Here is a 12,880-nt window from a genome sequence, read left to right on the forward strand (position 1 = left end):
TATATTAATGAACAAATAATATTTTTTTTAAAGATAATTTTATTAGATTAAACTTAATTTTTAATACCATTTTATATCCTAATTATATTGTCAATTGTCTGCAAAATGAAACCCTAATTTGCTAAATACTTCCTAAGACTCTAACCTTATTTTCCCCATTCCCTTCAGCCGCCACACTCCTTTCAACTTTCTCTTCCTTCCAAAATCACACACAAACCTAGCACATAGCAGCAGAAAAAAGAAAAAAAAAAGAAAAAAATCAGCAGAAAGAAAGAAAGAAAGAAAACGTTGAGGGAGAGAGAGGGAGAAACTGAGTTAGAGAAGAGAAGAGAGGAGAGGGGGACGGCCAGCACTGGTGGGCCGAGCTGCTCGCCACCATCGTTGCTAGCACCGACGCGGAGGAGGGAGCCAGAGGAGAAGAAGCACAACATTGCGGATGAAGCTCGCTGCCGCTGCACCACGCCTCGCGAACCACTGCTGCGTCGCGTCTGTCGTCGTCTTCGCGGGTTCCGGTCGCCATCGTCGTCTCTTCCATGAAGCCCGTCGTCGCCGTCCTTTTCGCTATGAAGCCAGCGCCGCCATCGTCATCATCACAGGCTGCTGCTGCGCGTGACGCCGCCGCCGCCGCCTCTGAGTCCGTCGCCGTCAAGCAGAGCCACGGGCAGAGACAGGATCCCTAGGTGAGAGAGAGAACCTGGGAGAGCCGCGACCAGTCACCGGCATCGTCTTTGTCTGAACCACCGCCAGATCCGCCGCTGCCGAAGCTTCTGGCTGCGCCTCTGCCGTCAGTGGAGCTTGCCGTTACTGAGATCATTGTTGCTGCTGCTCCAAGAGAAAAGTTGTTGCTACTAGGAATTAAAAACAAACGAAGGGTTTGTTGCGTTTAATTACCGAGTTTCGGTTAATTGAGGTAGGAAATTTTATTTTGAAATTAACTGTTTTAATTTATGAATGCTATGGAATTCTAGGGTTTTATCTTTTAGAACTTCTGATTAGGGATATTGTTTTTGATTATCAGAACTTGTGAATATTAGGGCTGTTGATTATTGTTCTGTGTAGTTTTTTTTTCTGATTTGTTACTTTTTTTACTTGTTCTGATTAGTAATTTAACATTATTGGAACTTCAAATTATTACTTGTTTTGGTTTTTAATTTGTTCTTAATTTAGTTGATGCTAGATTGATGCCCAACAAAATTCATTCATAATAATAATTATTTACATGTTCATACCATTGATTGAGTTGTTACTCTTGAGTTGTTACCCATAATTGAGTTCATACCACCATGAACTATTGATGAATTCTAATAGACAGCACAAAATAAAAACTGTTAGTAATGGAGGATCAGTTCATAATCTGAGTCATTGGATTGACAAAAATCTTTTCAGTAATGCAGTAGACAATAATTCATTCAATCTTACTGCTGTTTGTGATTATTCATGGTAAATGTGTTGCTGTCCTTTTATTCTTTGTGCTTTTGTGGCTTAATTGTGATTAGATTGTGACTGTCTTGATCAAATTGTTGAGGATTGTTGCCTCCAGATTTAGTTGCCCCAATTGAATATCTATAGTTTTTGTTTTCATGATTTGTTGGTTTGTTTGTGATTATTTAAAATTTGGAATGCTTTGGCTGGGTTGATATTGTTGCTGATTTTGAACCTGGACTTTAGCTTTGTTGCATTTTCATTTGAATTTCTGGATATCGTTGCTCTACGGCTTCAATTTTTATTTCACACGGCCTTCCACTAAACCAAGCTTTCAACATAGATTTTGGATCTTTACCGAAAACCTTTCTAGGAATATGAGATTTCACACTTAGTTGCTTCCTTCTCTTGAATTTACTGCTAAGAGATTAACTTGCTATCATTTCAAAATATTGTCAAGCATGGGTTTGGAAGGTGAGCTTTTATTCATGAGATTTATCACAAAGAAAAAGTTATCATATTGTTAAGAGCTATTATTCAACTTATGTACACTTTTATTAGATGGTTCTTATTCATGAGCTTTTATTTAATTCTCTAATTATCTATGACATATGATCTATTAATTATTCAATAATTAGTTTCCTGGTTTGAGTATTTAAGTATTAGATTTTGATATCATTATGAATAAAATTTATATGTTTTGTTTTTGAATATCACTTGTGGCAATGGCTTCTCAGTTTTCCGAGACAAAAGAAAATGTTACATGATCATCACTCATTTGAACATCATTCAGTGTTGTGTAAATATCATATTAACAACAATTTGATACTAACTATCTTTTTATTATCACATTTAATTATCTTATAATAGAAGGTATTTCACTGTTACCCTCTTTTTGTTCCTTCTACAGCTATTCTTTGAACTACTTGATAGTCTGCTAGAATACTACTCCTATGTGTTGCTTTACTGGTAGTCCTGACTTCACTGGCTTCACTAACTTCTATAAGGTAATAAATAAAGGCAAAAAGCAAATATGTTCCTAAACGTCTTGATTATTGTTCCATTGTTTTATACTTTTATGATATTTAATAAATTTCTTAAACTAAAATGCGTGTTTAGATCTGAGTCATGATTATTGTATCAACATGTCCTATTTTATTGTACTTCTCTCTAAAGGTTATTCATGGTAAGAATTTTAGAGTTTGTATTCATTGTTGAATAATACGAGTATAGGTTTTTGTTTTTTTCTGTGCATTTTTAAAGGAAAAATAAATCTTGCTTCTTAAGCTAGTGTTTTTTGTTTGGTGGTCTTTTCAGGTGTGTGGCACTTATTAGAACTTCTCCATGAGAAATGAGAAATGAGATATATGAACATGATGGAGTTTGTAATTTGTAGTTTACATTTTGGAGATTTATAATTCCTTATTTTTCTTGTCCTATGTATCTATCTAGTTGATTAGGATTTTTCAATATGTCTTGTTAGTTTGTACTTTAAAGTTTATATGTTGAAGATTTATAAAACAATATTAGTTAATGAAAGATATTTGAACTATCTATGTTATTATATATTATATAAATGTTGACTTGTTGAGTAAATTAGTTAATATATTAATTAATTAAAAAAATAATATAATTTGATAAATTATGTGTGTAATTTGTATTAAAAAAATTATTACAAAATAGTGTTTTGTAACTAAAGAAAAAAATGTTACAAAATCAAATTACATTTTGTAACAAAATTTTATGATAGGAAAAATAGATTGTCACAAAAAATACCTTGAAGATAAAAATTTGTTACCACTTTTGTAACGATTTCTAGTTTTTTGTATCAGAAAAATTTGTTACAAAATACCACTTTGAATTGTAACAGTTCTGTTTTTTGTTACAAAAACTTTTTGTAACGGGACATACTACAACGGCCCCTTTTTTTGTTACAAAATTCTTTTGTTTCAAAATTTCGCTTTTTTGTAACAATTTTTTTGTTACAAATATTGGTTTTTCTTGTAGTGTTTCCATTAAAGAACGGATGTCTGTTGCTTGATTGCCCTTCTGTCAGAGTATAGGCCACCATATTAGTACCACTGTTGTTCTCCATTAGGATCTTTTCTCCAAGCTGCAAAGTTTGATCTCTTTGAGATCAAGCTCTGATACCAATTGATGGTAATCAATGGCTAAGAGAAGGGGGGGTTAAATCTTAGCTTCCTTTTTCGCAGAGTATTACTTTTACTTTTTTAACAAACTTCAGGAGTTATTTTCATTGTTGTCTCGTAACAAGTTGAGAGACGTTTTTGTTTTGTCTCGTAACAAGTTGAGAGACATTTTTTATTTCGTCTCTTGAGAACCAGAAACAGAAAAGAAGCAAAGAAGAGAGAATCACACCAAGATATATCCTGGTTCAGCTGCTAAGTGCAATGCAGCCTACATCCAGTCTCCATCACAACAGTGACAGAATTTCACTATCTTTAATAGATTACAAACACAAATTCTTTCTCTAGGATCTACCCAATCCTAATTAGGACAAATCCAGATTCTAACCCCAATCTGAATTTGACTTGGACTCAAACCAAGCTTTCAACAGCAAAGTACTAACCCAACTTGCAAGAAAATCTCCACAGGATCATGAAATACAACATAAAGATATACAAAGAAACTCTGAGACATCTATGCCTTTTTCTCTAATATTGCTCACTGCCTTTTACCTTTCACTGACTTTTTCTTACAAACCTCACCATGTTTGCCTTTTACCATGAGACTCAGACAGACAATACTAAGAAAAAAAAACAAAATGAATATCATTCAAGGAGAAGAACTCAGGAAGCTCGGGTAGCTATGAGAACTTTGTGCTTTTTCACTTACTCTCCTTGATCTCAACCCTTGGCCGTTCACCTTTAATATAGAATGGGAAGCTTCCAAGGTTGAAACCGGTTCAACAACCCAGCAGCTTCTTCTCCAACTTTAGAGCAGCAGCAGTTCAAACCCAAACCTGCTTGCATGTACCTCTCTCATTCTTTTTCATGCATCTTCTTCAATCTTGGCCATTGATCTTGACTTTAGCCCCAAGATTTAACTTTGAGCGTTGATGAGTATCTGACCCAAGATAGCTTCAAGCTTTCCATTTTTGCTTCTTCCCTACCTGAGACTCAGAGGCTATCTTCTTCTTGGTGGAACAAAAATGGAAATAAACTTTTTACCAAGGTAGATTTGCTTCCTGACCGAGGCCGTTCCTTTCCTTTTCTTTGCAACAAAATCTTGAAGCCTTTCTTCAAATCTTTTCTTCTGTAGAAAATATCTTTCTTAGTCTTTCTTCATAGTCTTTTCTCTGAGACTTCATTTTTCTTTTATCTTCTTTTTTATGATAGATGTGACCGAAGCAGAGGAGAGAGAAGAGAGAAGGAAGAAAGCTTTCGGTGGAAGCATTTAATAGAATTAAACTAAATTGAATTCCCACTTCTATTACCCAAGACATAAAGTAACGTGTAAAACTTTTTGGTTACCAAGGAATAAAGTTAATTAAGTTGAGATTTGGGTTCCAGTAACCAAGACATGGAGCAACCGAAGCATGCTTTGAAGTCCTTGGGCCATTTCCTTCTTTTCTTTTGATTTGTCAAAATTAATTCATGGGCTATTGATTTGGGCTTGTCTCAATCTCAATATTCAGCCACTTGATTAATTTAATTTTGCACAAGGCTAAATTAATTCATTGATCAAAGTGGGCTTGTTTAGCTTTTTGGCCCATTATAAAAACTGATTTTCTTGCACACTAATAAAAATATTACACAAACCATTGGAAGTAATTAAATAAAAAACTTAATGATTTTTTTAATAATGTTTGTTTATCATATTAATTTTGACATAAGTTTTCCAAACTCAACATAGTTGATGTAATATTTTTAATTGGATTACATTTTAAAGTTTATATTAGAATATAATTATATTTTTTTTACATTTATGTATAGTTTATTTATTATGTTATTATAAAACAATTATTCGGTTTAATCATGATTGAATTTGTTGAACCATTGAACCAATACAATAATTATTCCTTGCTTCTATCAGTTATATGTCATTCTTTGAGTAAATGTTCATGTAGGTAGCGTTTGGTTGATATCGACATGGACATAGTAACACATGTCTCTTGTTTGATTTGGTGAGACACATATTTTTTATGGACATAGAAAGATACGGAGACATTAAATTTGTTTACATTTAAATAGTTGAGACACTGTGATACGCTAATTTTTTACTCTTTTACCTTTATTTAATTTTTAAATTTTTAAAATTTGTCCTTTCATCTTCTTGAACCTTTCTTTTTCTTCTTCCTCTCAAATTTAGCCACCAACTCTTCCTTTCTCATCAGTCACTATCCTCCTCCCTCTGCCTTCCTCTACCCGCACAAATGGAAACTCAACTGTCATCTCTTCCTCTCCTTTTAACGTCGCAGTCCGATTTGTCGTGCACTGTCGCGTTCCTCCGCCTATTCATGGACGCACATTCCTCCGCACTCTATCTCAACGCTGCTGTCGATGCTGCCTTACTGCGCTCTTTCTCTTCTAGATCCATTCTATCTCTTTTCCATGTCTTTCATATCCAAGTTCCTCCTTCCAAATCTTCTATGTCTCTCCCTTTTTTTCTTGATTTATCTCTTCTGATTCCACCTCCACCTCTCTTCTTCAAAGTAGTTGTTTCCGTCATTCTCTTTTTTGCTGCCATCTCTTTCTAGTTCTCTCTGCTTCTTCTTCTCTTCCTTGCAATCATCTTTTTCTTCCTCTGAGTTCTAGCAGTTTTATGTTTTCTTTAAAAAAAAAAGTATACATTTAATTTTTTATTTATTTAAATTTTGTTTAATATTTGATAAACTTTGGATTCTGGTCAACGATTATGAACTATAGAAGAAGATGAAGAAGAACACAGGAGAAAGCGTATTGCACAATAGAATTAGAATTATAAATTGGGAAGGGACTAAATTGGGTCTAAATTGAAATAAATTAAATCTATGTCACATAGTTATTGAAATTGTCCAACATGTAATAAAAGATGGTCACATCAGCACTCCGACAATAGACTTAGTATAACAGACTTAGTATAAAAAATAACAAAGAAATCATTATATATAGTGCCTAAAATTTTATCTAAGAAATCACTATAAAAAAATTTAAATGTTAAAGACTATTTCAAAAAAACCATTATCAGAATTTATTCCTCTCTGTTTATGTCTCATCCTGTATAGTTTTTCTTTCTCATCCACGCATCCTAAAAATTGCTATGCGAGAATGTATGTCGTATTTGCTTAGTTTTGTGCTTAGCTAATTAGGGACAGCTTTAAACTTTTATTTTCTCATTAAAAATAGTTTTGGAGTAGCAATGAAATTGCCACAAATTATGTTTCAGATTTGTTACAAATTAAGCGATGTATTTGTGATCATATTAACAAATAATTTGCAACGAATTGGTGATACTCTTTAGATAGCTAATTGGTCCTTCTTTTTTTTTTTTGGAAGTGTTCTGAAACAATTCTAGAGTAGAAGATTAAGTCTATGTAAAATAATACTACATTTCTTCGGTTAATATCATGTTTATACATACATATTGACTGCATTGATGCCTATCAATCTATCATGCACTCATGCGTTATTCTTCTGGTGTGCATCAGGATCTCATTGGCAAAATTCAAGAGCTTTGCAATAAGAGCTGGACGGCGAATTTGGCCATAATTCAACGGACCGGTAATGTTGCTCCTGACTACATGGCAAAAATACATACTAACTAACTATTTTGTTTATACTAACTCTTCTTCTTAGATTTTTATTTTGTTTCTGTTGTGTTTTATTTATAGTCACCCAAAAAAAAATACATACTAACTATGTAATTTAACTTATTTTTTACTCCAATACATTCTTTATTAGAAGTAAATATGATGTAGACCATTACATAAAAAAATTACTCCTTAGGACAATAAAATTTTGCACATAAACTATTTAAGTCATTATAAGATTAGCAATTGAGCTATCTCAAAGATAATATTGTGGAACCTGGGACCTTAAGCAGAAAGTAATCAATTATATAAAATTTCAAAGAGATATATAGGGTTAGTTATATTCAATACCATAACACATTGATTATACAATAATACAGTTGAGCATATTATTTATCCAATCAGATTCCGCAATGTGCAGAGATTTATGTTAAGCCAACAAAATATAAATCATGCGACACCATTTCCACAACCATAACTTGAATTGAATGCACCATTTACATATATAATAAGTATTGAGCATACATATAAATTATGATAAAAGTGGTCGGAAATCCTGGAAGTTGTAGGAATTGAACATATATCTTTTTTATCAGAATATATAATAATCCTGCTTAAGACTAATTAAACCAGTTATTATTGTTATTACTATTATTAACATTATTTCAGGCCAATTAAATAATGTTGCATGATGGATTACTTTGACTTGAAGGGAATGGCCCTGATCACAATTTGATGGTACAAAGCTGCAAGTGCTGCCCCAATGAAGGGGCCTACCCAGAAGATCCACTGCACCAAAATATCATCATGATTAATAATGTGAGGAATTGTTCTTTTTCTTTTTAAAAAAAAAATAACAACAATAAATTTCTATTTGCCACTTGTACTATATAAAAAGTTTTAACATATGGTCCAAATATCCAATGAAAGTGAAAAAATTATACTCCTTCAAAGCGGATTTTTTAAATTTCTAGTAATTAATAGAATTTGAAAATTAATAAAAAAAAAAAAAAAGTTAAGGAGGTAGAAGACTCACATGGTCATCCCAAGCTTGGTCCTTGTTGTAAACAAGGGCTGCACCAAGACTTCTAGCTGGATTGATGCCAGTTCCAGTGACAGGAATTGTAGCCAAATGCACCAAAAATACAGCAAAACCAATAGGCAATGGTGCCAAAATCTGACCAATTATTTCAAATTGCATGCAATTAATCCAAAATAAAATAAATAGAAGTAATGAAACTAACTATTCTAAAAATTTAAGTTAATAAAAAAATATACATAAATAGTTGTATATCTATTATGTACTTCACGTACAAATTTCTTTTTGAATTTGTATAATTTTTTTTTTATTTTTTATGGTATTCTCCAATCCGTTAGAACAATAACTAATTTATTATAAATCTAAATACTGCTAGCCAATAAGTAATTATATATACAGGTGAGATTTAAATACTGACCTTCACTTAAACTGTATTATTAATGAATTTAATTATAAAGAGTATATACTTACGGGAACATGGGAGTCTCTGGCATTTCTTTTGGCATCAGTGGCAGAGAAAACAGTGTAAACAAGAACAAAAGTGCCAACAATCTCAGCACCAAGGCCACCACCTTTGGAGTAGGTTCTGCTAACAGAGTTGGCAGCGCCACCAAGCCTTTCAAATTGGTGTGGCTGGAACCCCTTTACAACCAGAGCACCACAAATCGCCCCCAAACACTGAAAGATTATGTAGAACACTGCTCTTGTTAGTGACAGCTTTCGCGCCAAGAACAGACCAAATGTCACTGCTGGGTTTATGTGACCTCCTGCATCACCAACCAATTATATATATACACCTCATGCTTTAATAAACATTCTCATCCATTATTAGAGAACTAGTTTTATGTTTGTGAAAAAGTTTATTTTATATGTTTGAAATAGTTTCAACTTAATATAAAGATAAAATTTCACTCCTCTCCTTAGTGAGATGTTAAAATGACACTTCCATTTCTTCTATTTTATAAATGTACATTCTCCTTCCTTCTAACTTTTAAAAAATTTCCTCTATAATCCATTTTAATTTTTTTGTGTTAACTAATGTTAAATTATTTTTTTTAAAAATTTAATAATTATATTTTTTCTAAAATACCTTTAAATAATTTTTAATTATTAAATTATAATTTTATCAAAATTTTCGTTAATATTTTTTTTATATTTTACTATTGATTTTTCGATATCTATATATTATTTTAACATTAAATAAAAAATTTTAGTAAGATTATTTTTCAATATCAATATATATTAATTGTTATACATATTAACAGTGGTAAGATTTTTTTATTTAATCTTAAAATAATATATAGATATCGAAAAATTAATAGTAAAATATAAAAATAGTTGTTAACAAAAATTATTGAAGGGTAGGTATCTTAGAAAAAAATAATTTAATTATTAATTTTTTAAAAGTATTTTGGTAAAAATATAATTTAATCAATAAAAAAATTATTAAAGGGTATTTTGGTAAATAAAATTTTTGCTAATGAGTATTTTTTTCAAAAAATAACTTATTTTTTCTTAAAAAATGATAAAGTTAATATTAGTTAACACAAAAAATTTAAATAAATTAAAGAGGAGGTTTTTAAAATTTAGAAATGAGAAAAATGTACATTTATAAAATAGAGGAAAAAAATATTATTTTAATATCTCGCAGGAGAGGGGAGTGAAATTTTCTCTAATATAAATTAAGAATTTGATATACAACATATAAAGAAGATTTAATTCAGAACTTCGTATACCAAATAAAAAGGTATAAAAATAAAAATCGGAACTTCGTGCCTGGTCAAAATTTTTTTATTGAATGATTTGACATGATTTTTCAAATTCTAAAATCATATAATTGATTAATTTAATTTTAGTACTTCAATACAGTACTTCCAAATCAATCCAATTTCAAAATTAATTTTTGATATTTTGTACCGTATATAATATGTTGTATATGAAATTTACACTTCTGAACTTTATTACTTTTTAAATGGTTTGAAAAAGCAAATCAGAATCTAAAAACATAATAGCAAAAATGATGATTTAAAATGTTTAAAAAATGTCCAAAACACATTTTCCTTACTTATTTGTCAGAAGTAACATAAAATTTGCAAAATATGAAGTACATTTAGGCACATATATATAACATTATTTGAGGTTTAATTAGAAATAATAATAATAATAATAATAATAATAATAATAATAATAATAATAATAATAATTTAATTATTCTATTAATTTTTATAGTTTCATTAAATTTATAATTAATTCTCTATATTTTTTTTCAATTGTATTTCTAGTTTTTTACGCTACTTTTAATTTTGTAATTAGTTCTTTTTTACGTCAAAAACGTTAAAATTAATCGAATATTTTTTTAAAAAAACATGCGTCAAAATTTTAGTTAGACTTTTAATTATAGATATATTCAATTTATAAAAAAAATAATCAGTTAATTCTAATATTTTTTATAATTAAAGAATCTAATTACAAAATTAATAACAGTAATATACAACTCAATTAAAAAATATATATATAAAAAACTAATTATAAATTTAATAAACTATAGAAATCAACAAGGTAATTAAACCTATAATAATATATTTATATATACCTGAGATTCCAGCAGTACAATAGACAAGAGCAAAGATCATGCCACCAAAAGCCCAAGCAATCCCTTGAACACCAACAGTGTTACACTTGCTACTGGATTTAGCCACACCCATAACCGTCAACACTGTGATGTAGAGAAACAAAAACGTGGCCACAAACTCAGCTATGCATGCCCTGTAGAAGGACCAAGATGACAATTCACCAGCCTCAAACAATGGTGCTGATGGTGGTTCCTTATAGTCCTTCCCATCTTGTTCTGCTTGTGCTGCTGTTCCTATTGCTTGTCTCTCTCTATACCTATTTGCTCCAACTCTCACATCTTCATCTTTTCCCTCCATTATTATCGAATTATTTTAGTTACTCTTAATATGACTAGTTGGGGTGCCCTTAATTTTGATAATTAAGGGGTTTTGTGAAATGTGATCATGTGTTATGGGGAGTGGGGTGTGGGTATTTGTAGTGTGAGTTTGGGGACAAAGGTTGAGGACTTTGTAGGTGGAATATTTCGGTTGTGGTGGATTGTGATTTGTGAGTAGATTCAAAGATTATGACAAAGAAATTATTGTATAATTTAAAAGCAATCATGATACCTATACACTCAAAATTAGTCACTGCATATAGATAGCATTATGTATTTGATATTTTAAATTATTTTTATTATTCTGACAATTGATTATTTAGTTAAAAAAATGTATAAATCATCAGTATGTATAATGTATACAAATATATGATATTTTGATTTATTTTTGTGTGTAAATAATATTTTTAATTTAAAATAATATATTTAGTGTATGTTCTAAACATTATCTATTATATACTATAAATTTTTAATAATTTAAAATTATATTAAACAAAAATAAATTATTATGAATAACTTAAAAATATATTTTTAGAGGTATATAAATTTGAAACACTCAAAGTACTATAAAAGATTAGAAGAATTATCAAAATAGTTTTGCTAGAAATAAGAGTAAAGCTAATTTTAGCTAATTAGTTGAAAAGCAGATTCGTTAATTAAAAAAATTCTAATATCTTAATTTTTTTAATTTCAAAATAACAAATAAAAAAAGTTGACTTAATTTATATTGTAGTTGGCTTTCAAAAAATTTTTTTATAAAAAAAAATAAATTATGCACAAACTCAATGAAATAATTAAATGGTGAATTATCATCCATTTATACTTAAGTCATACCTATCTATTTATGCGATCATAACACCAATTATTTACCATACTAACAGATATCATAATCAATATTAAATATGTTCTTAATTAGTCACCAAAAAAAAATATGTTCTTAATTTCTAATTAATACTAGAAAGAAATTATTTTGCGACACTTCACCGGCCAACCACGTTTAGGCCTTGAAAAAATTCGCTTTTCTTTGCCGTCACAGTTGGAAAGTGCACTTTTCAGTCTCATTGTACTCATTCCTTTCGGAAAATTATTAGAGTGGAGTGTGCAATAATCCGAAGAAAGTAGTATATGTTAAGATAAAGTATGTGGATGATCACGATTGGTTTATCTTCTCTATATTGAAGGAACTTTTTTTTAAGATAATTAAAATAAATGAAGGTTGAAATCAAAACCTTCTCATGTGTATAAATAGTAGAAGCAAGGTTTGAAATAAAACAAGTAAGTAATAAGAAATCAATTCTCTCTTTATGTTGCAATCAAATACTCTTTTCTTTATATTTCTACTACAATTCTTTCTCTTCTTTTATTTTATAAGTATTTTAAATATTCTTTTCTATTACTCTTTACATATAATATTAATATCAATATTAATCATCTTTATTATATTGAGATAGTAATTGTAGTACTAGAGTCTTCTATTTATACTTATTTACTTTATTTTATAATTACATCTTCCTTATTTGTTTAGTTGTTTCACAACACGTTATCAGCACGAGACTCTGATCAAATTTTTAGGAAGACTCAAGTAACAAATTTTTATTATGTCGAAGCTCTCTCATCTTGAATTCAATGCTCTTGATATATCTGGAAACAATTATTTATCATGGATATTAGATGCTGAAATCCATCTTGATTCAATGGATCTTGGAGATACCATTAA

General features: G+C 30.0%; 1 protein-coding gene across 1 annotated transcript; it reads right to left on the reverse strand.

The window, feature by feature from the left end:
- Positions 1–7,637: 7,637 nt before the first annotated feature.
- LOC112727962 (aquaporin PIP1-1) lies at positions 7,638–11,393 on the reverse strand. The gene is made up of 4 exons (XM_025777923.3): positions 10,807–11,393; positions 8,685–8,980; positions 8,211–8,351; positions 7,638–7,963 (listed from the first exon to the last, which is right to left on the reverse strand). The coding sequence occupies exons 1-4, from the start codon at positions 11,141–11,143 to the stop codon at positions 7,871–7,873; spliced, it is 867 nt and encodes a 288-aa protein (XP_025633708.1). The 5' UTR covers positions 11,144–11,393; the 3' UTR covers positions 7,638–7,870.
- Between the last annotated feature and the right edge of the window lie 1,487 nt (positions 11,394–12,880).

The sequence above is a fragment of the Arachis hypogaea genome, chromosome 12 (assembly GCF_003086295.3).
Source record: "Arachis hypogaea cultivar Tifrunner chromosome 12, arahy.Tifrunner.gnm2.J5K5, whole genome shotgun sequence".
In the NCBI taxonomy this organism is placed as follows: Eukaryota; Viridiplantae; Streptophyta; class Magnoliopsida; order Fabales; family Fabaceae; genus Arachis; species Arachis hypogaea.

Coding starts and splice junctions, on each gene's coding strand:
- LOC112727962 (XM_025777923.3), bottom strand. CDS start 11,143: ATGGAGGGAAAAGATGAAGATGTGAGAGTTGGAGCAAATAGGTATAGA. Junction 8,981..10,806: donor TTGTACTGCTGGAATCTCAG/GTATATATAAAT, acceptor TTGGTGATGCAG/GAGGTCACATAAACCCAGCA. Junction 7,964..8,210: donor ACCAAGCTTGGGATGACCAT/GTGAGTCTTCTA, acceptor ATTTTGGTGCAG/TGGATCTTCTGGGTAGGCCC.